This window comes from Mustela nivalis, assembly GCF_964662115.1.
Source record: "Mustela nivalis genome assembly, chromosome: 17".
In the NCBI taxonomy this organism is placed as follows: domain Eukaryota; kingdom Metazoa; phylum Chordata; class Mammalia; order Carnivora; family Mustelidae; genus Mustela; species Mustela nivalis.
The window spans coordinates 55,728,273-55,749,980 of NC_139036.1; the positions used below are offsets into that span (position 1 = coordinate 55,728,273).

The 21,708-nt window shown below is 58.9% G+C and overlaps 1 protein-coding gene across 1 annotated transcript in view; it reads left to right on the forward strand.

Moving 5' to 3' along the window:
- Positions 1–19,919, forward strand: part of TTYH2 (tweety family member 2) — a 36,797-nt gene extending 16,878 nt beyond the window's left edge. Inside the window, exons 4-14 of the mRNA XM_082705044.1 lie at positions 797–1,017; positions 4,970–5,065; positions 5,608–5,680; positions 9,957–10,026; positions 10,287–10,342; positions 10,570–10,662; positions 10,878–10,970; positions 12,520–12,662; positions 13,298–13,483; positions 13,956–14,034; positions 18,257–19,919. Coding sequence (XP_082561170.1) covers positions 797–1,017; positions 4,970–5,065; positions 5,608–5,680; positions 9,957–10,026; positions 10,287–10,342; positions 10,570–10,662; positions 10,878–10,970; positions 12,520–12,662; positions 13,298–13,483; positions 13,956–14,034; positions 18,257–18,337 — 1,191 coding nt within the window. The 3' untranslated portion in view covers positions 18,338–19,919. The remainder of the gene's footprint in view (positions 1–796; positions 1,018–4,969; positions 5,066–5,607; positions 5,681–9,956; positions 10,027–10,286; positions 10,343–10,569; positions 10,663–10,877; positions 10,971–12,519; positions 12,663–13,297; positions 13,484–13,955; positions 14,035–18,256) is intronic.
- The last annotated feature ends 1,789 nt before the right edge of the window (positions 19,920–21,708 follow it).

A 21,708-nucleotide genomic window follows, 5' to 3' on the forward strand; every position in this document is an offset into this window, starting at 1 on the left:
GGCTCAGAGCAGGCTTGGATTGGAAGGGCGAGCTGGGGGTTCCCAGGCTGTGTCCCTGGGTCCGGCAGGGACCCTGCATCTGGATTGTTTGGAAGCACCTCTCCAGGACCAGGCTGTCCTTGGGCTCCTGGTTGGAAAGCCAAAGCCAGTCACCACCTTTGTCCTTCCCTTTGTACCTTTGGAAAGAAAGTCGCTTCCTTCCTTCTAGAGCTCCCAGCTCCCGGCCCTTGCAGCCCAGCCAAAGGAGGGAGCCTGCCCATCCCCCTGGCAGGACAGGGTGGGGTGGGGGCGGAGGCGGGGTCCGAGTCCCCAGAGCAGGGGCTGACCTCCTCCTGCCACATGTCCAGGCTCTTCCAAGGCAGGATCCGTCCGTCTGCGTCATTTCAAAGTGTCATTGTTCTGGCTTCACGCAGGCTCCGGAGGCCGGGAGCTGTTGCTGGGCCCACAACAGAGCTTTTCTCTTGGGAGGTGTTTAGAAATCCCACTGAGGAAACAGAAGGTCAGGTAGCAACAGAGGAACTTTTCCATTCAGCGTTCTATCCCTTGGTCTGAAAAAGAATTTCCAACCCAAGGTGTTTCGAGTTTTAAGGGAATCCTCTTCAAGGAAGTAAAACAGATTCTCCTGTCTGTTTCCCCATCTGGGAGCCCCGGTCCTGGTTTAGACCGGATCAGGCCTGCCCCCCAACCCTGGTGCAGGCATGTGAGGGCTGGGGTACGGGAGGGCCTCTCTGTCCTCCTGTGGCTTGCACGCCTCCTCCCCCTGGAGGCCAGATTCACAACCCTGGCCCCTCCGCAGGTGTCCGGAACCACCCAGAAGATGAAGGTGGACCTCGAGCAGCACCTGGCCCGGCTTAGTGAGATCTTTGCCGCCCGGGGCGATTATATCCAGACGCTGAAGTTTGTGCAGCAGATGGCGGCCAACATCCTGGTCCAGCTCTCGGGGCTGCCCGTGTGGAGGGAGGTCACCACAGAGCTGACTGAGCTGGCCGACCAGACTGGCTACGTGGAGTACTACAGGTGAGAGCCCAAGGGCGGCTTCCTTCGTCCCAGCCTGAGTCTTGGGGCCCCAGGCAGGGCCTTAGTGAGCCAATCCTGGGACCAGAGGAGTGTGTGTGCTGAGCGGTGGGCGTCCAGAACCGCCTCCTTGGGCAGGCCGGTCCCAGAGACCCAGAAAGGGGCAGACGGGGGGCGGTGTGCCAAGATCCCATGTGAGAGGCTGAAGATGGCCTCCAGGGACCCCTGGAAGCAGCATCCTTCGTGGCTCGTACCGGGTAAGATGCCAGTGGTTTACGGGGTTTGTGGGGCAGGCTTCCCTACATCTGCAGGCTCGGCCACGGGTGCAGGGGGTCTGCACGGAGCCTCCCTTGATGGCGACTTCTTAGCAAACCCAGCTTCTTGTACACAGAGAAGCCCGAGGGGTGGGAGGCAGAGGGGCACCGCGCCACCTTCACCGTACTCAGAAGTACAAACTCATACGTCCGTAAGCTTTGGGAGTCCGTGTACGTTTCTCCTGCCCTCCCAGTCCCCAGACCCCATCCCAGGTGAGGGCGCTGGACACAGGCCCGCTGACCAGCGACCGGCTGCCTCCTTCTGTGGGTGACATCTACTGAAGGTCGCTCTGGGGAGAGCCAAGGAAGGAGGCGGCCGTCTGCGCTTTCGGGGACTCCTGGCCAAAGGGAGACTTATACCCCCCAAGTGCACATCTCTCTGCCGCCAGGGCCCAACGCCTTGCACGGAGGGAGGGGGGCCCTGGCGAGGAAGGGGTAGAGGAGTCCTGAAGTATCAGCTCTTCGGACCTGCCCCTTCCCCAAATGCATTGGTTCCCCTTCAGGCCATTTAGCAAAGGTCAGAGCCTTCACCCGCCCTGTTGCACAATTTACTCTGGTTTTCTGGATTCATTTCTCCTTTATGAGGAAACCCCACCCCGGGCTGACTAAGAAGGACACAGAGGAAATGCTTCTAGTGGGACCCCAACTTGTCCAGAGCGCTCTCCCTTTCCCCCTGGGTAGGATCAAGCCGGACCTTGGCAAGGGAAGCACGTGAAGTCAGTCCCCAGCTCAGGCGGGCGCTCCCCACTCCTCGGTCCCACACCCCATCCAGCCCCTGCACGCCTCAGCTATCACGGACCCGGTTTCCCACCAGACTTTTTCCCTTTTTTCTTTTTTTTTTTGCTCACGTTCAAAATGGCCTTTCTCCCCAGCCACAGAAACTCCTGATTCCGAGGATGGACTGTGACTCGTGACTTAAAAAAGTGGCATCTGATGAGTCCTGTGACCTGAGGGCCATTCTTCCTCTGAACGTGTGAAAGCTTAGTCTCGGGGCTCAGGGACAGGTGGAAAGTGGGTGCCCACGTTGGCCCTGCTTTTCTCCGTGAGCGGCCCTGGAGTGGGACCGTGTATCCTTAAGGGCCCCCCATGGGCATGAGACACTGTAAGAGTTGGAATAAGTCAGTTTACATATCAAAAGGGACTTATTTTTAAGGTGATTCCATTAAAAGTGGGTGGCAGGGTGGTGACAGAGCGCATCAGCTGTTTTCAGTGTGGGTGACCAAGGGGTGCCCTCTGACCCCCGTCCCAGCTCCCTTGGTCAGGCTGGGGCAGAAAAGGCCCAGTCTGAGGACATTAGCACCAGTGGCCCCTGACAACCAATGGTGTTCTGTGCCTTCCTCCCTCCGCTGTTGGCCGGCTCCTTCTCTCCCCTGTTGTCCCAGGACAGAGAGGGGCCTCATTCCTCGAGCTCACCAGCCTGAGGGGCTCGTCCGAACAGACTCCCCATCTTTGCTTTCCAGATGACTCTAGAGCAGAGCCATCCAGCTAAGCTCGTATTTTTTTTTTTTTTTTGGCACTTTTATACAAGACCCAGCTAAGTACTGGAGGCACTCAAAAAAGCCAAGCCTCTCTGAGAGGCTCAAAAGGGGTGTGACCAAGGCGCCTGCGGAGGCCGGATCCGTGAGAGCCCGGGGGAATCAGGGCCCGTGCAGCTCCTGTTCCTTAGAAACACATCCCAGGTCATCTCTGGGCTCCTCTGGGAAAACACATCCGCCTCGCAGAGCTGTTTTCAGGAACTCCTTACAGCACGGGGTGTGGATGTGGAGAAAACACGGAAACATGATCGTGGAGAGTGAGTGAGAGGCGATCCTAACCTGATTTCCTGCTGGTGTGCCCAGCAGGGAGAAAGGCAGGAAGAAACCTTTAGGTTTGAAACATGAAACCGGAATTTTGAGAGGTCCCTAGTGGTTGGCCGTGTCTCCTGCAGGAAGACTCACAGAGGAGGGGGAAAGTCCAGAATTCCTGGGCTGGGCTCTCCTCCCACGGGCCTCTGTCTGTTTTCCAATCTGCGGAATGGGGTCGTAGTTTCTGAGGTCCCTTCCTGCCCTGACTCCCATTCTAGGAAAACTGGCTCCTTGGTGGAAGGGGGGTCTCGGTTAGCGCCCTTTCTTGGCACTCAGCTTCCACTCACAAAGACGGGAAGAACCTGGCTTGGCTGCCAGGGGGCCTCCGCGTGCTCCCTCCCTCTGGGACCCTCGTCCTTTTGTATAGCTGGCGCTGTTCCCACCCACCCTCCCAAACTCCTTCTCACCCTCCTGATCCTGTTAGTGAAGCATTCCTGGAGAGGAGGGGTCCCTGAATTTAACTGGCTCTTGCACTAAGAGAAATCATAATGATCCAAAGGCTTCCGTCTCCAGGGGCTTGGAGCCGTCCCTTCTGTCTGTCCCCGCTGCCTCCTGTGCAACCACAGGCTTCTAGGTGGTGGCTGCTAGGTGAGCCTGGTGCTCACTGGTAAGGCCCTCTCTGGGGATCCCGTGTAGAAGAGAAAGGAACTCTCGGGGCTTTGCTTGGGACCACATCAATGCCTTTGGACTTTAAGCCCTGTGGATTCCTCAGCCGGTGCTTTGGAGAAGCAGGAAAGCGGGGACTTTGAGATCCCCTGGTGGCATGCCTTATTAACCTTTGAACTTAGTGAACATTCAGCTTTCCACCCAGCCCTGAGAAGGCTCCAGCAGTAAAGATTTGGAAACTGAGGCCCAAGGGAGGGAGAGGCAGCTTGTCAGGGTCTGCTCACTGGTGTGTGACGGCCTTTCCCCGTCAGCGCAGCTTGGGGGTGGGGGGTGGGGGGCAGTCAGGCCCAAGGAGTCAAGGAGTGAGGGATTTCCCTGGGGCTCCCTCGCCCTACCTGAGCTCCCTGGTGGTCTGGGAATGAGCCCGACCCCGCGTCTGGGCACCCCGTACCTGGCACAGATGTTGCTGAGACGAGCCTGTGTGTCCTAAGCAGTGGGTCCCAGGCAGCTGGGAGGGCGAGACAGGAGGCCTGAGGGAGGCCAGGCTGAGCCTTCACCATGGACATGGACATCTTTGGGGCTTTCTTAGATCCATGGACATAAATGTCAGGCCTGATCTGATGCCGGTGAGTGTTCTGAAAGCAGCAGGAGGGTCCGGAGCGGTACCCGTGGGAGGCTGCAGAGACCTCGTAGGCCCATTCCGCCCAGTGTGTGGCCACTAGCACACGTGGCACTGGCTTGTAAATGAATTAGAAGCAGCTCAGACGAGACACACGTCTCTTCCGTTGCCCGGGCCACGTCTCCATTCCCCCGAGCCATGCGTGGGCAGGGCCAGGTGCACTGGGCAGCGCAGAGATCAGAACGTGCCCGTCACTGCAGGAAGTTCTGGCCGGCAGTGCTGGTTTAGATGCTCGGCCTGGGTGGGGAGCGTGACCCCTTCGTTCAGGCACAGTTGGGGGTGCAGCACTGGGAGTCCCCGAAGAACCCGTCTGCCACGTGTACTGGTCCTTCCCGTCTGGGGCAAGGTGTGCAGCCTCGTCTCCTGCTCGGTTGCTGGCTTGGGGCAGCACATCACAGTGAAGGGCCAAGCTGGCCTGGGGCCTGCTGTTCAGGCATCCCCCGCTGGGCACTGCTGGGCACTGGTGTGGTGATGCACCCCCCACCCCTGACCGTCTCTCCCCATTCACCCAGATGGCTTTCCTACCTCCTGCTCTTCATCCTGGACCTGGTCATCTGCCTCGTCGCCTGCCTGGGACTGGCCAGGCGCTCCAGGTGTCTTCTGGTCTCGTGAGTATCCCTGCATGTGGGCCGGACAGCCGGGGGGTGACAGTGTCACCGTGAGAGAGAGCTGGGGGCCTGGCCAAGCTCTGAGCGTGTGGTGGGGGCTGTGGCCGGAAGCCGCCCTCCGAGCCCTCCTCGGCCGGCAGCGGAGGGAGACGGCAGCCGCTGATGCAGCATCTGGACACCTGGCAAGGACCGGGCTTTGCCTCCATGTGTCCTACACGTCGCTGGGCCTGGCTGCTGAGCCGCTGAAGGAATGGGACCCAAGCGTGAGAGCCTCCGGGGTCTCTGATCAAGCCTTCCTCATAGCCTGTGCTCTCACAGCTGTGGCTTTTCGGCCGAGGGACCGATGCTCCAGGCACTGGGCTCCGTACCTCTCAGCCCGCAGTCAGCAGCAGATAATTAGGGACCGCTAGAGTCTCGGGGGCCGTGGGGGGACAGGCTGGTGGCTCAGAGGAAGGTCACTAGAAGGTGGTGGGGTGACGGCCCTCACGGGGTTCCACCTGCCAGCCTGCGCCTAGATCCCACTGGCTGTGCCTCTCTCCCAGGACACTGTGCTGTGCGGCGCTGGGCCTGTTCCTCAGCTGGACATCTCTCGCTGCCGACAGCGCAGCCGCTGTGGTGAGTCGAGGGTGGGGGTGGGGGTAGGGGGTGGTCCGACCAGGACCGTTTGTCTGGAGGCATGTTGAGGTGTCCTGTCCAGAGTCCCCAGGGCAGGGACAGCTTCCGGTCTCTGTTCCTAACCTAGACTCTCAGAACCGAGAGGGCTTGGATCAGCCTCACCAGTCCGCTTGCCCTTCCTACGGGGACAGAGGCCCAGAGAAAGGAAGAGGCTTACCCAAGATCATGAGGTATTTAGGGACAAGGCCAAGATGAGAAGCCTGATTCCTGATCCCACCCCATTGGCCCATTCTCAGCCCCGGCTTGTGACGCCAGGCTTGGATGACCAGGTGACTCTGTGCGCATGAAGAACTCACCCGGTCTGATGGGGACGGGCGGGGTCTCAACCCCAGGCTGGCGAAGCCTCGGGCTCCCGAAGCACCCTCCTGGGCCGCCTTCCCCGGACACTGGGAACGTGGAACGTGACGTTTAGCTTGTCTTCCTTCCCTTTGCCTCGGACTCGCACACACGGCCTGAAACACAATGGTATTCATGTTTCTGACTGTGAGACCCCAGAATGTTTTTAAAACACGCACACGCAGGGCGGGGGATGCTCCCTATGTAGGTATGTTTGGTCGCTGAGAGACCTGGCGCTCAGGTGGAGCCACGCACGGGTCTTGGATTCAGCGGACTCTGGCTCTGTGGCTCTCGGCCGCGCTGGGTGTCCAAGGACGCAGACACCAGGACACGATGTTCGCGTGTGAATGGATACCAGGGAGGCCCAAGCTGCATGTGTGTGAGTGTGTGAGTCGGGGGGAGCAGGCAGGATTTACCAGGGGATTTCGGGGAACCCCTGCCTGATTCAGGGGCCACAAAGTCAGCCCATGGCCTGCATCTGTGCCGCCTTAGTTACCTGGGCGTAAAAGAACGAACGAGGACGCTCCCTGAAGCCCTCTCCCTGAAGTCACACCTTGCCCTGGGACTTGGGGCTGGCCGGTCACTCTAGGCTGGGGCAGTCTGCCTCCACGGGGCCCACCCTGGTGCCGCCTGGCTCCCAGCAGCTTCGGGCAGAGTTTGTCCTGGAGGGAGACAGGCTGGGGGTCTCCTCTTTTCTTCCCTCTGCCCACTGCGTGGTGTCCGCTTTGGGTGCAAGGGAGGACTAGCCAGGCATGAGCCTACAGCCCAAGGGCTGGGGCCCCCCCGCAAGATGCAGGGAAGGGCAGGACAGGAGGGCCCAGGTTGTGCCGCAGAGGATCCTGGGGTCACCAGCAGCTGAGCGGGTACCCAGTCCAAGGGAATGGCGGCTGGTCCAAGCCACACGCTCAGCTGCCTGGCCGGCCGCCTCTCCTTTGGGGACGCACAGGGAAGCCTGCACGAGGCCAGCTCTCCGGGGGGGGGGCTCTCCTGCCCCTCGCGCAGCCTCTGCCTTCTGGAAGCAGGGGAGGCCTCCAGCTTGCCGCCTTGAGCGGCCCTCGGGAACCCAGCTTCCTCCCGGAGGGGGCTTCTCCCTCACCCCTGGCTGCAGTGTTCAGGGGGACCAGAGGCCATTGAATCTCCCAGCTGGGCGCCCTGGGCTGCCAGTACGCTGGCGAGGAAGGCTCCGTATCCCTAATTGTTGAGTCAGGCCTGTGTGAGAGAGGGCTGTGAGGGAGCTGAATGCGCCTTTGAGAGGGCTGCCGGCCGCGCTGCATTCTAATGGGAAGTGGGGTGAGGACAGGAGGCAGGCGGGAGGCAGGCCGGGTCAGGCTGTTGTGGAAGCTTTTGTGTGGTCCTGCTGTCCCTGCCCTGGGAGGCCTGCTCTCTTTGAGCGCTGTGGGGCCCCTTTGAGGACAGACGCTGAGCCCCTCCCAAACCATCCCTTCCAGTCCCGGAAAGAGGACCTCCTCGAGGAAGGCGCTCCACCCCTGGGAATCAGCTCCCAGTGGGAGTCTGGGGAGCTGCGCTCTGGGCTTTGGCCAGCCTAGCCTGCCGCCTCCCCGCCCGCCCACCCTGAGAGGGTGAGGGGCTGAGGGCAGAGAGGAGAGAAAGCGCCAGAGAAGAAAGAAGGGGGCCGTGGAGGCTGGGGATGGGGGTAGGGGGCCATCCAGACACATTGGGACAGCTAGGCAGTTCCCTGCAAAGCCAGCCACCAAGGGGGAGGCCGGGCCCACCGGACTGAGTCAGGGTGAGGGAGTAGGAGGGTGGCCTCTGGGACCTCCTGCCTGGTCTGTGTCTCCCCTCTTTGCCCCTTCCCAGTGGGGGGGTCCTAGGAAAGTTCTGGAGCCCTCCAGACCTCAGTTTTCTCGAGTGTGAAATGGCGAGAAGCATAGCACTCGCCCCAGAGGGGTCGGGTGGGTCGGTGAACCCCCGGGAGGCATGCAGGAAATGGCCAGTGAGCTGTAACCTCATTGTTGGCCACGCGTCTATGTTGTTACGTGAGGGGCGCGGGGGGACACCTCCAGATCGTCCCCTGTTTTCCGGAGCTGCCTCCGCTGGGTTGGATCCTGGGCATCTCTGCCTGTGCTCCGTGCCCCCTGCCCCTTCCCCCATCCCCAGCCCTGCTGTGTGAGTAAGGCAGGCACATAGGGGCCTTGGGCTACGTGGACAGGGAGAAAAGGTTGAGTCCTCACTGCAGGGTCTGAAGGGCCGACCTGGCCTGATGGGGGTAGGAGGTCACGTCCCCAGGGGAGCCTCTCAGACAGATCCCAAACACTTTGGGACCCAGGCCAAGATGGCGGCCTCCGTCTTTATTATTCCCCAAGGCCTCCCATCAGCCCCGCTCAGGGCTGGCTCCTCCCTCTTCGCCCCTCCAGTGACAGGAGTAGGCCTGCGGGTCCTGTGGCTCTGATTTATGGTAATGAATCAGTCTGATGGATGTATGGTCGTGATTTGCATATAGAGCAATTCTCCCAGGGTCCCGAGCATGTGGTCGTGTGTGTGCGTGTGTGTGTGTGTGTGTGTGTGTGTGTGCATGCGTATACAGAAGTGACTCTGGGGAGCTCTCAGTCTGGAGGGGGATCTTATTTCCAGCCCCCCATACACATGTTCTAGACCATAATAAGTACCACGATACAGCTCGCCCCTGGATCTCATCCCTGGAAAGGCACATGGTATCCAGTAGGTGCTAAATAAATGCCGACCGACTCAGAATGAATGCGTGACGCTCCAGCGTGGAGCCTGATGTCACTGCTCCCAAAGGAGGACAGAGCTCCAGCAGTGCAGGGCCCTGGGGAGGGGTCCCCGACTCAGGGAACCCCTAGAAACGGGTTGGAGCGCCAGAGCTTCTCCTGGCTGTTCGGAAAGATGGAAGCCCTCCTTTCCCCGGGGGCCCCACTGTACCCCCAGGCTGGACCTGAGAGGGGCCTGGCTCAGGGGATGGGTCCTTGCTCCCACCAATCCCGGGGGGAGGGTTCCTGCTCCCACACAGCCCATAGCCCCTTAACGGTCACTTCTCCAGGCCACACTATGGGGTCTAAGCCTTCCAGCTCACCGGTGGGAGAGCCTGGAGTCTGTGTCCCCTAACTCCCAGCCCCCCACTCCTCCCAGTCCTCCATCTTATCCTGAGCAGGACCCGTACCCACAGCTCAGAGATGGATTCAGGGCCAACGTAATTCTTTCAATGTTGTTGTTATTGGTTTTTCGGTGTTGAGTTTTTTTTTTTTTTTTAAGATTTTATTTATTTATTTGTCAGACAGAGGGAGAGAGAACACAGCAGGAGGAACAGCAGGCACAGGGAGAAGCAGGCTCCCCACTGAGCAGAGAGCCCGATGCGGGGCTCGATCCCAGGACCCTGAGATCATGATCTGAGCCAGAGGCAGATGCTTATTAACCCACGGAGCCACCCAGGCATCCCTGACATAATTCTTTAGGAAGAGAGTCCCGGGGATGCTTCATAGATCGGCACCCCAAAGCATGTGAGGCTTGATAACAGCAAAGCCAAAAATAAAACCAAAATGAACGAAGGCCACGGTGCAGTCACACCCCCGCACGCCTGGAGGAGGTGCAAGGGCCCTGGGGTCTGTCCCAGAAGCAGCATTCAGAGATAGAGTACGAGCTAATGCTTCCGGGAACCTGGCCTCCGTGTTTTTTACATCAGTGAATTTATGGGGTGGGTAGTGTTTTCTGTCCGAGTTCAGGCAGCTGGGACCCAGGAAGAGTAAGTGACTTTCCCAAACTGACAGAGCTAGGAAGGGACCAGGACTCGAGCCCAGGGAGGATGGAGCAGAGGGGTCTGAGCAGCTGGGCCTGAGGGCACCGGCTCCAGCAGGGCTCTGGTGTCAGAACCTTCTTCCATCCTTCCCCGTCTCCCCCGGCTCAGGGCACCGGTGACTTCTGCTCTGATCCCGACACCTTCCTCCTGAACATCACGGAGGGCCAGGTCCGCACAGGTAACGAACCTCGGGGCCTCTGCTATCTGAGCCGGTCTGAAAACTCAGACCAGGCCCCCGGCCGGCCGGACCTCTCCACCCTGTCGTCCCCGAACCCCTCCCCACCCCCAGCCCCCCGACACTTTTGCTCCAGCTGGACCTCTGGGGCGATTGTTAGAAAGGCCCTCCTTGGGGCGTTCGGGGCCTGGCTGGGCCACTGAGGGGAGTGAGGGCCTGGTCCCTCGTGAGCTCCCGCCTGATCCCCCGTCTTCGCCTTGCAGAGGTGACCCGTTACTACCTCTACTGCAGTCAGAGCGGAAGCAGCCCCTTCCAGCAGGTATCCCACTCTGCCCACCGCCCCCTCTGGACCCGAAGCCCAGCACCTGTAGATGGCTGGGGGCTTTTCCCTTCCTTGTGAGGCCAGGGCTGCTGGTCCAGGGACCACACTGGGAGTGGCAGGAAGCCCGAGGGGTGCAGGATGGGGCAGGCAGCGGGAGCAGGGCTGCCCGGGAGGGAAGCGGAGCCTCAGGGCAGGGCTGCTATCTCTCGGTCTCTCCTGGCCAGGCGCTGACCGTCTTCCAGCGCTCGCTCACCACCATGCAGAGCCAGGTGGCCGGCCTGCTGCAGTTCGCCGTGCCTGTCTTCCCCACGGCCGAGGTAAGGCGGCTGCCACCCGCGGCGTCTGTGCTGGGAGCAGGGACACCCCCGCTGGACCTCGACAACCCTCCCGCTGCCTGCACCTCCCCGTCCTCAGGAGCCGGGCTGAGGAGGCCCCTCCCTGGCCCCTTTGCCCACCCGGCTGCCCGCGGTTTTCGCCACAAGCCCGCCCCTGCTGCTCATTGTCTGCCTCTCTGCATGTCTGTCTGCTTCAGAAGGACCTGCTGGGAATCCAGCTCCTGCTGAACTCCTCCGAGTCCGGCCTCCACCAGCTGACAGCCATGCTGGACTGCCGAGGGCTGCACAAGGTGCGGGGGCGGACCCGGGTGGCAGGTGGGACAGGGTACCCCGGCAGGCCACATGTTCTGTTCCCAGAGACCAGCCAGTAGGGGCCGGGGGAGTGATTGTCGGGGCTCCCCGCAGGCCCCTGCATGGCACAGAAGCCGAACAATAGGAAGGCAGGAGGGGTGACTGGCTTCTTGATTCTCCCAAGTAGCCAAGACAGGGAGAGTCCTTGAAAGGTACCAAGGGATGGGTTAGGAGGGTTGGATCAGGTTAACTCTAGAACGTTGGGGGATCCTGACCTACATAAGGGAGGCCCTTCTCCAGGCTCCAGACTCCCAGCCACCTGGTCAACCCGTCCATCTCCCTGGCTGAGAGTGGACATCCCCTCCCCGCCCTCTCCTTGCCGGGGTCACCTCTCCAAGAACTTGGAATGCCAGACAGCCTCGAATGCAAGGAACGCTCTGGGCGTATGTGCGTCCCCCTCCTCCCTTCGGCAGTAAGCCAGTGCGTGTGGACACTTCTCCCATCCCGTATGGATTTAGCATGAAGGCTCATAGGATGCTCCTGGCTGCCGTGTGAGGACAAGTGCTCACCCTTGTTCTGTGCCGGTTGTATCCACCGTATCATTAGTTGTCCCAGATAATGTCCTAAAACACGTGTTATTTCATGGACAGTTTTATAGGTCAGGAAACTGTGTGGGGGTGGATGGATGGATGCATGGATCGATAGGTAGATATCCATAGATCTATAAAGTAGCTCAGGGAAGGTTCCAGAGCCCTCAAGTCAAGGGCTTGGGGTTGGACCCTGGCACCCTGACTAGAGCCGAGAACATGTACCCTCTCTCCCTCCCAGACACCCACATCGGATCCCTTAGCAAGTTGTAGCATCCAGACTCTCAGACGTATCCTGAATCTGACCCTGCTCTCCCTAACCCACTTCCGCCATGATCCAAGGACCACCCCCGCTTCCCCGGGTGACAGCCGTGGCCTCCTGGCTGCCCCCCCTTCTCTTGCCCCCTGAACCTCCCATGACCTTTCATTCACAGCAACCACAGCGGTGTTTGTAAAAGCCGGTTGGGTCACCTCCCTTCCATCACACCCCATCACCTTCTGATCAAATGCGAAGTCCTCACGTGCCTGCAAGGCTTAGCGTGACCCGGTCCCATTCTGCCCTGTCTCCCGCTGGCCTTTCTTCTCTCCTGAATGTGCCCCTCTTGTCCCCTCTTGTGCTTAAGGCACAAGCCCTTCCTTCTCACCATGCTGGTCTGAGATTAAGTGTCCCCTGGCTCCTGGCTCCCCAGCCCCGCAGCTGTGTCTGTCTCACTCAGAGCTGACTCTAGCATGCTTGGCACACAGTAGATGGTTAGCATCTGCTTATGGAGTGAACCCAAGAAGTCCCTTCTTTGGGCCCCAGAATGTGGGCCCTGCGTGGGCTGTACAGAGTGCTCAGGAGGGGGAAAGATAGACAATTGAAGCACAGGCTTGGGGAGACGGGCTCTCAGAGACCCGCTCAGACCCCAGGCTGTGGCCTGACCTGCTTTCTGGCTACCTGTCCCTCTCCCTCCTCCTATAGGACTACCTGGACGCCCTTAATGGCATCTGCTACGATGGCATCGAAGGCTTGCTATACCTGGCCCTGTTCTCCCTCCTGGCTGCCCTGGCCTTCTCCACCATGATCTGTGCGGGACCGAGGGCCTGGAAACACTTCACCACCAGGTGGGCTGCCCGGGGCTTCCTGGGGGAACAGGCAGGAAGATCTGCTCTGAGACCGAGCCCGGAGCTGGGAATCTGGGACGATGGCAGGAGGGGGCCTAGCATTCAGCCCCAGCAGGCTGGCTGGATCACTGCAGAAGCTTCCCTGAGAGTCCAGATAGACTCCCAGAAGGAGGCTCCAAGGGGCCAGGGCAGGAGCGACGCTGACAGAGGATGGTGACAGTGTCATACCACAGCCTGGCATCCTTTGCTTGTCCTGTCTTCCTCTGCAGGACATTGTGGTATGAGATGATGAGGGCTCTGGGTGCCCCCAGAATACCAAGAGGGATAGATTGTAACCCTGTGAGCAGGGCACCTTCGTTCGCATTGAGGAGGTAGAGATGAGATGGTATTTCAGTGCATGTGGATAGATCGGACAAAAGGAAGCAGAGAAGGGAAGGTCGTGTGACGGGGTCAACACGGGGGGCTACCTGGAGGAGGTGGGCATGAAGCTGGGAACTGGTGATCTCTGTACAGGAAACTGATGCAAACACATGTAGCCACAGAGTTCTGGCAGCAGAGATTGGGAAGCCGGCCAGGATCCCACTGCCTCTGAGCCTCCGCCCTCACAGCCGGCTGTGTCCTGTGTGTTGTTCTAGGGACAGAGACTATGATGATATCGACAGTGACGACCCGTTCAACCCCCAGGCCCGACGCATGGCAGCTCACAACCCGCCCCGGGGGCAGCTCCGCAGCTTTTGCAGCTACAGCAGCGGCCTGGGCAGCCAGACCAGCCTGCAGCCCCCGGCTCAGACCATCTCCAACGCCCCGGTCTCAGAGTACATGTACGTCACGGGCTCCCCGGGACCCCCTTCCTGCCCCCGCACATCGCGGCTGGGGCCCCGCCCTCAGGGAGTTAGATCCGAGGACCGCACGTGGGGTTTCAGAGAGCCATATGGGGAGGAAGGCATCAGAGGCCAGCAGCGGCCCCCCACTGCTGCCCCAGGGCCCACCCCAGCACTTCTGCCTGAGGAATAGCCCTCAGTAGATACCAGGCCTTTCCCCGCAGACCCTCAGGGCGGATCACAGGGCCCAGGAGCTGCATCTCTCCAGGCCGTGCTGCTGCTGGCCCCTGGCACCCCGGCCGCTGCTTCTCCCCTGGGCCTCCCCGAGCTCTCCTGCCCACGCACCCTCCGTGGTCCGTTGGCATCCCCCTCCTCGCACGTGCGCACCCACGGGTCCTTCCTGTCTAAACGTGAGCACCCCGCCCCCATCCCCATGCCCTCCCCTGCTGAGCGCTCCCCTCCACTCCTGCAGGAACCAGGCCATGCTCTTCGGCGGGAACCCACGCTACGAGAACGTGCCCCTCATCGGAAGAGGCTCCCCTCCTCCCACGGTAACCTGGGCTCTCCGGGCAAAATCACAGCTGTGGCCCTTGAGGAGAAATGAGTAAAGATTAGACTTCTGCCAGTCCAGGGAATCCCCCCCACAGAGGTGGGGAAAAACGGAAGAATTTAGTTCCTGGACCAGATGGCCACGCAGGTCACAGACAGGCCACTAAAGACATTGCAGAGAGAGAAAGCTCCCCACCATGTGGCCAGATGGCCTCACCCCAGGGCACGCTTGTCCCCAAGCAAGACTCCACAGCACCTTTGTCCACCAGGCCATCCTAAGTACATGCTAACTAGGGTGGCCGTCAGTGTCCCTAATTGCCACAGTGATGGACGGTCCTCCTCCATGCTTACCTTCCAGTGAGATGCCTCCCAGACCCTAAGGAAACATTCCTGGATTGTAAAGCTGGCAAGAGCCAGATTTAGCCTTTGAAAAGGTTTATATACATCTCAGAGGAACCAAGAAGTCATTTACAGTGATAAGTTTGCTAAACAAAATAATCTAGAAGAGATAGAACTAATCTAAGAAGAGAGAGCATCCCCTTTTTGCTCCGGGGACATTGTTGGGTCTTTGCCCCGGGCTGCGGCCAGAGCCCGCATGGTGGCTGGGACACCAGCCTTCCTCCAGCCCCTCAGCTCTGCTGTTGGTAGGGACGTCCCTACACCCATGCCCACACCCATCTCCAGCCAAGGAACCGAGTCCCTGCTTGGGGCAGGAGCCGGTGCGGTGACGTGAGGGGGTCACGTTAAAGAGAAAAGGCTCTGTCCTCTCCCAAAGGACATGACTACCAGTAGAGACAGTAGACTTTGGGGTTCAGACTCCCGTGCCAAATGCCTGGGTTCACACCCAGATCTTGGTTTAAGACCTCTGTGACCTTGGACAAGCACTTCTTCTCTGTGTGCCTCAGTTTTCCCGCCTGTGGAGTGGGGATGGAACGGGGCACACCTCAGGGTGATGGTGAGCGTTGGAATCCCGGTCACTATAAATGGGGGAGGAGGGCCCGCAGGTGCTCCAAGAGGAGCTCCTTACTGTATCTTTCACCACCTTCCCCACAAGCTGTGGGATTTATAAGAAATGGGCGTTAGCGGGAGTGGAAAACAAGGTCGAAGTCTGCAACAGAGTCCTGGAACCAGGTGTCTATCAGGGAAGGACAAGGCATTTGAATTCAGGGGGTCTGGGAGGGGCCGTCCTGCTGCCGAACTAGAAGCACTGGACTCTGGGACACGGGGCTGCCGACACGTGCCTGGATCCCGAGAACCAGGCAGGCACATGCGGTGAAGCAGCCCCAAACACGGCGCTCGCGGGAAAGAGGAGGACATCTAGCGTCTGTGGCAAGTGTGCAACCTGTCGCTGGGGGAGGGGGAGGCCCAGGAAAGCGGCTCCTGCAATCAGGGCTTTTGGGAGGAGGTGTCCCTGCTGCACTGTGCAGTCGCAGGAGGTCCTGTGCTGCAGGTAGCATTTCGGCCACACCTTTGAGGAGGATTCTCACACAAAGGCACTTTTGCCCCCAGGTGACACTTGGCCTGTCTGTGGGCATTTTTGGTCGTCACAGTCCAGGGGCAGGTGGTACGGGCGTGTAGTGGGCCAGGGCCGGGGCGCCGCTCAGCATCGTAGGGCACACAGGACAGCCATAGCACAAAGAATGACTCAGCCCCAAATGTCCCCGGCACCGTGGTTGAGAGACCCTGCTCTGACGGTCCCCCATCTTTTCCACCATGACCCCATCTTGCTCTTTGTGCCCAGGGCACCCCACATGCTGTCTTTCTATGCACAGCCCTAGACCCAGGCATAGCCCTCGCTTGCTGAGGTTCTCAGGAAGGGATGAGGGGGCCGGTCGGAGCCCACAGCTCCGAGTAGGCACCTCTTAAATCCCAGCCTGGCTTTCTCCACCCGGAAGCCTCCTGGGTTCCTTTTCCTCCCCACAGCTGCTGTAGACCCATTAATGCACAGTGATTGTAATAATCATCCGAGCAAAACATCACTGGGGGAGATCTGCTGTGAGTAATGAATGACTCTGTGCACCGCGATGCCAAATAAAAACGATTTTTGGATTACCTTCTGTTTTGAAAGATCCAGGCCACTCTCCCTGCCGTTCCTAGAGATCAACAAGAACTGGCCTTATTTTCGAGGCTGGAGGACAGAGGTCACTTTTCTCCCTAGAGTCACCTGCCCGCGGACTCTCACTGCTTTCGGGGAATTGGCGGCCCTACTGGCCCCAGGGCGGACCCCTCCCCCACCTCCTGCCATGCGAGGGGCTCGAAGAGGCATCAGCAGATGCTGCTGACCAAGGAACCCCCAGCATGAGAATGTGGGCATCCACCCCAGTGGACAGCATGGCCGTCCGCCCCCTGCCCTCCCCCTGCACCTGCTCTGTACTGGGCAAGTGTGACGTCTGGTTGGGTCCCTTCCTCTTCCAGCTCCATCTCGGGGACCAATGGGGCTTTCGCTCTGGAGGATGGTGGCAAGCCAGGCAGTCAGAATGGACGGCCCGTTCCGCTGGCTGGAAACATGCCTTCCCTCAGCTCTCCCTTTGAGGAACGCCTCGTGTCCTCTCAGGCACCGTGTCCTAGACTTGACGGACACGAATGAGCCAGGCAACTGTTTAAAATACCAATGCTAGGACTTCACTCCAGGCTCACTAGGGCAGACAATCCCGGGAAGGTGCCTGGAAAGTTCTGAGTGTTATCAAGCAGCCAGTGGAGCCTCAAGGAGGTTTGGGCAATAGTGCTTCAAGGAGATGCTCACCCTTGGGTGTGCACCAGAATCACCCGGAGGCCTTGTTGCAACCCAGGCTCCTGCTACACGCCCCCCACTTCTGACTCGGGAAATATGGGCTGGGGCCCCGTCAAGCTGAGGCTGCAGGTCTGGGAAGCTCCGTGGAGAACCTCGGGTCTGGGTCTGGGTCTGGCATAGGCTTCCTCTCCCTCCACACTATTGATGGGCTTGGTCCTTCTGGACTGTCCTGGGCACTGTGGGATGTTTACCTGCATCCCTGGCCTCTACCTTCTTGATACCAGTTAAGTCTCCCTATTCCCCAGTTGGAATAGACAAAAATGCCTTCAGACATTGCCAAATGTCACCCCTGCTTACCAACCGCTGGGTTAAAGGACTTCTGCCAGCTGGGAGCATGTGCTCCCTTCTCTGCTATGAACAGTCTGGACCTGAACCCCCAAAACTTCCCTGGGCCAGGAGATACTCAGGGCCCTTCCTGCTGGACTAACCCTGCTACTCCGAGTCAGCAGACCCAAAGCATCTGGAGCCCGTTCGAAATGCAGAAGCAGGGACGCCTGGGTGGCTCAGTGGGTTAAGCGTCTGCCTTCAGCTCAGGTCATGATCCCAGGGTGCCGGGATCGAGCCCCGCACCAGGCTCCAGGGAGCCTGTTTCCCCCTGCTTGCGCTCTCCATCAAATAAATACAATCTTTAAAAAAAGAAAGAAATGCAGAAGCAGGGTCTAGGATGTGAGATGAGGTAATGTGGGGAGCCCTATCTCCCTGCTTCAGAGCAGCAGCTAGCTAACATCTGTTGAGAACTTTCCATTAGGTCACTGATTCTCCAACTTGGCTGCATTTGGGAGAGCTTAAAAAAAAAAAAAAGTGCTGGTGGCACTTTGAAATGCTGAGTTTTATGTGATGTGGGTTTTACATCAATAAAAAAAAAATTACTGGTGGGTATGGCCCTGGCACCGCCGTGCGAGGGGTCTCGCCGGTCTGATGGTATCCATCCTCCCACGGGAACTGCTGAGGGCTTTCTGGTTCCTCTGCCGGCTGGGGAAACTGAGGCTCACAGCAGTCGGAGAGCCTTAGCCAAGGTCATAGGATGGATAAGCCGCATAACTGAGATTTGAACGTGGGTCTCTGATTCTAGGAACCTGTGCCCGTCAGCCTGTTCACTAGGCGGGCTCCCCAGTGCACTGGTGCACCCTCACACTGTCCCATGCCCTGAAGTGGATGTGGCTGTCCCAGCAGGGGGAGGGTGGCTGACCTGTGTGTGCGCCTTGCATTTAAGGCTGGGAGCCCCATGTCCTTGGTGATCCCAGGACTGGAGGCATCACCAACAATGAAGCCTGCCCAAGCCACTCTAGTGTCCCCCCAAAATGCCTATGACAAAGACTGGCTCCCTCTTCTGCTCCCCAAGAAGTGCCCGCACCTTTGCGAGCACAGTGTCTGCTCTGACTGTACCGAATGCGACCCTGTTCTGACCGTGCCCCTCCCCCTCTCTCCCACAGTATTCTCCCAGCATGAGGGCCACCTACCTGTCCGTGGCAGATGAGCACCTGAGACACTACGGCAATGACTTTCCAGCCTAACGCACTTTTCTGCAGAGGTTCCTGCCTCCTTGATCCGTTTTGGTTTTTAACAAATCCTGGCACAAGCTGCGTTTCTTTAATAGAAACCAAAGGCATCTGGAGGCCGGGGGCAGGACCACGGGATGGGCAGGCTGCCTCGGCGCGTCAGCGATTCAGGGAGAATCCGCCCGAGCTCGGCTGAGATGCCTGACCCAAAGCCCTGGCAGACAGAAGACCCGTGACCCCGGGGCCGGCCTCTTCCTCTTCTGCCCTCCTGTCCACGCAGGCAATGCCCCCCGGGGTGCTCGGCTGTGCCGAGGGTATTGGAGAGCCATGCAGGGGGTGGCCCCAGGGCTGGGGGGTGGCCACAGCCGCATCCCCGGCAGGCTTTCCGCAGGGAGACCCCTTGGGAAGGTGAGTGACAGTTGCCACAACCCACCCACCCTCTCTTCTGCCACCCTCCACGGCCTCTCCTCCATTCCAGAATGGAATTCCAGATGCTGTGAGTTGGTTCACTACGGATAGGGACAGTCTCAGGCATTAATAGACACTTTGAAAGCGACACTAACTCTTCCCCCCACCCCAAGTGTTTTAAATATTGTGATTATCCAAAGAATTGAAACTCCTAGCACATCCAGTTTTTACAAGAGGTCTGGGGCGCGTTCCTTCCCCCTGGATTGAATACCATTCTTTGGCAGGTGCTGCTGGCCTCAGTTCTTTGAGGGTCTGGAGGAAGGGAGGATTGTTCAAGTACTGATCCCGGAGACCTGCTGTCCCAAGCTGCTGCTTGATGGGGAGGTGGGTTCATCCCATTTAAGGAGGGAGGCCCTTTAAGACACAAAAGAAGCTAAGAGGGACCCCCCCACACCCCCCCCCACCCCGTTCTGGGGACTGCCCAGGTGAACTGCCCCTCCCTTTGGTCTTCAAGCAGTTCTGTCTTAAAAGTTTTAGCAAGGTGGGATGATCGTGTCTTGACCTGAGGCAGGCCTCTTCCCCTCCCCCAGCCCTGTAGCCAGCCCTTTGTCCCGGGCCCCCATAAGCTGTACCTGCTCCGTGAGAAGGCGTCTGTTGGCCAGGAGGAAATAATGACCCGCCCTCCTACCTGCTGAGGGTCCAGGGTTAGGGTCTCTGGTGCTTCTCATCTCCTGTCAACTCAGAGTGCACAACACTGATGCCCCCACGGTCTTGCACACCCAGAGCCAGGGACATGGGGTGACCCTGCTGGGGACCAGGGTTCTACTTCCGTTTTTGAAGACCTCCTTTCCCATCAGAATGCTGACAGCAGTGGCTCTCAGCGCCCAGCCAAGCCTCTGTGACCCAACAGGGCCCAGGACCGCCCGGACTCTTACCTCACCCGCACTAACTTAGAAGTACCATGTACCATAAATGTGTCTGTGTATGACCCCATCGCATGCAGATAGGAAGCCCGCAACGCCATGACGTTGCTTCTTAACATTTTGTTGCTGGCGACCGTAGAGTTGTTTTTAATGCATGTAAACTAAACTAGACTCCTTCGGGTGGTTCCTGAAGGACCAGGTGGGCTTGCCTCCGCTTGATACATGTGTGCCCTCGCCTGGGGAGAAATAAACCACTTGTACTAAAATGTGCGCTCTGTCGGACTTCCTCCACGGCGGCGATAATGAGGGTGCCGCACGCTCCCCGCCGGTGGGGTCACGGGCCAGAAAGACGGCTTCTCCGCAGATCTTGGTGATCTCAGGGTAGGGACTAAAAGTTGGGACTTGGAGCAAGTGGCAGAGCCCAGGTGTCTAACCCAGAGCCCAGGCCAGGTGCCCCTGGACAGTTCGGTGGGGTTGGGGCACAGTCACATGGCTGGCCATGTCCCCCAGCTGCTGGCTCCCCAGCTTTGCGCTCTGTACCTGAACTCTGTCTCCATGGGGGTGCCTCTCTGGGCAGGGGCACCTGAGATGCTCTGCACCCTTCGTGCAGGGCAGACTCCAACTCTGTGCCTGTGGCGCAACGCCCTGTTAGCGCCTCCGTGCCTGCCACAGCCTCGGCTCCTGGAATTGACTGCATTTTGAGGAACTTCCTGGAGGGAGCAGCTGATGCGTCCTTTGGGAGCACTTGAGGCATGACCCAGAGGACTGTGCACAGTGGAACATGTTGGGCTCAGAACTGCTCATCCCTCAAAGCTGAGCATTGGAACTGGGGCGTTCCTGAACTAGGGATGCTTCCCCTCACCCCATCTAGTAGGACAGGTGTCTTCCTCCCTCGTCTTAGGAGACCGAGAGCAGCGAGGAAAAAGGCTTGGAGCCATAGAGAAACCAATCTGGTGTTTTTTTGTAGATTTATCTGTTTAGGGTGACTGGCTGGCTCAGTTGGTTAAACAACTGCCTTTGGCTCAGGTCATGGTCCCAGAGTCCCCGGGATTGGGTCCCACGTCATGCTCCCAGCTCCATGGGGAGTCTGCTTCTCCCTCTGACCTTCTCCCCTCTCATGCTCTCTCTTACTCTTTCTCTCAAGTAAATAAAGAAAATCTTAAAACAAACAAAAAAAGATGTATTTATTTATTTTAGAGGGGAGAAGTGGCAGAGGGGAAAAGGAGAGAGAATCTTAGGCAGACTCCCTGCTGAGCAGAGAGCCTGACGAACTTGATCTTATGACCCCAGCCAAAATCAACAGCCAGATAGATGGACACCTGAGCCACCCAGGTGCCTCCCCTACCCCCGCCCAATCTTATTTGTTCAAAGGTAACTGCAGTTCAGTACTCAACTTTGGGGGCATTCGTCGTCTCTGGGATCCGCAGGAAGACCTGAGTGGAAGGCGGCCCTGCAGGAAGCAGGAAGCAGGCCACGTGAGAGCACGCACAAGCTCAAGGGCAGTTTGGCTCCCCACGGATGTCATTCCACGACCTGCATTTCTGTCCTGGGAGCCACAACCTCTCACCCAAGGAAAGAAGTGGGGGGAATAGGCCTGTCTGCCAAGCAGGCAGACATCCACCTGTTGGCTTTACCATTTCTAAACCTCTCTGAGCAGCCCCAACCCCAGACCCAGGAACCTGCTCCCAGAGGAGAAGTAGTGAACTCCACCAGGCCCCCATGTGGAAGAAGCAGAGCTTCTGCCAGGAACAAGGGCCTGTGTTTGAGGCTGTCATTCGGGGCTCCCTCAGCCACGGGGGTGGGTAACAGAGTGATCCCTGTTCCAAAGCTGGACCATCTCCAGTCTTCCTAAACAAGGCTGTGTGGTGCATTTTTTCTCTTCCAGAGCTTCACGGTCTCGTATTTCCAAGCCACAGAGGCAATATCCCTGCCTCTTGGCTATAAACTGCTGACACAGCAACACTTGAGGCACCTGGTGTCCCCACGACAGACGATACCCAGACCGGGGGCATTTCCTTTCTTCTCCCTTTCAGATTTCTATTTTCCCCTTCAAAA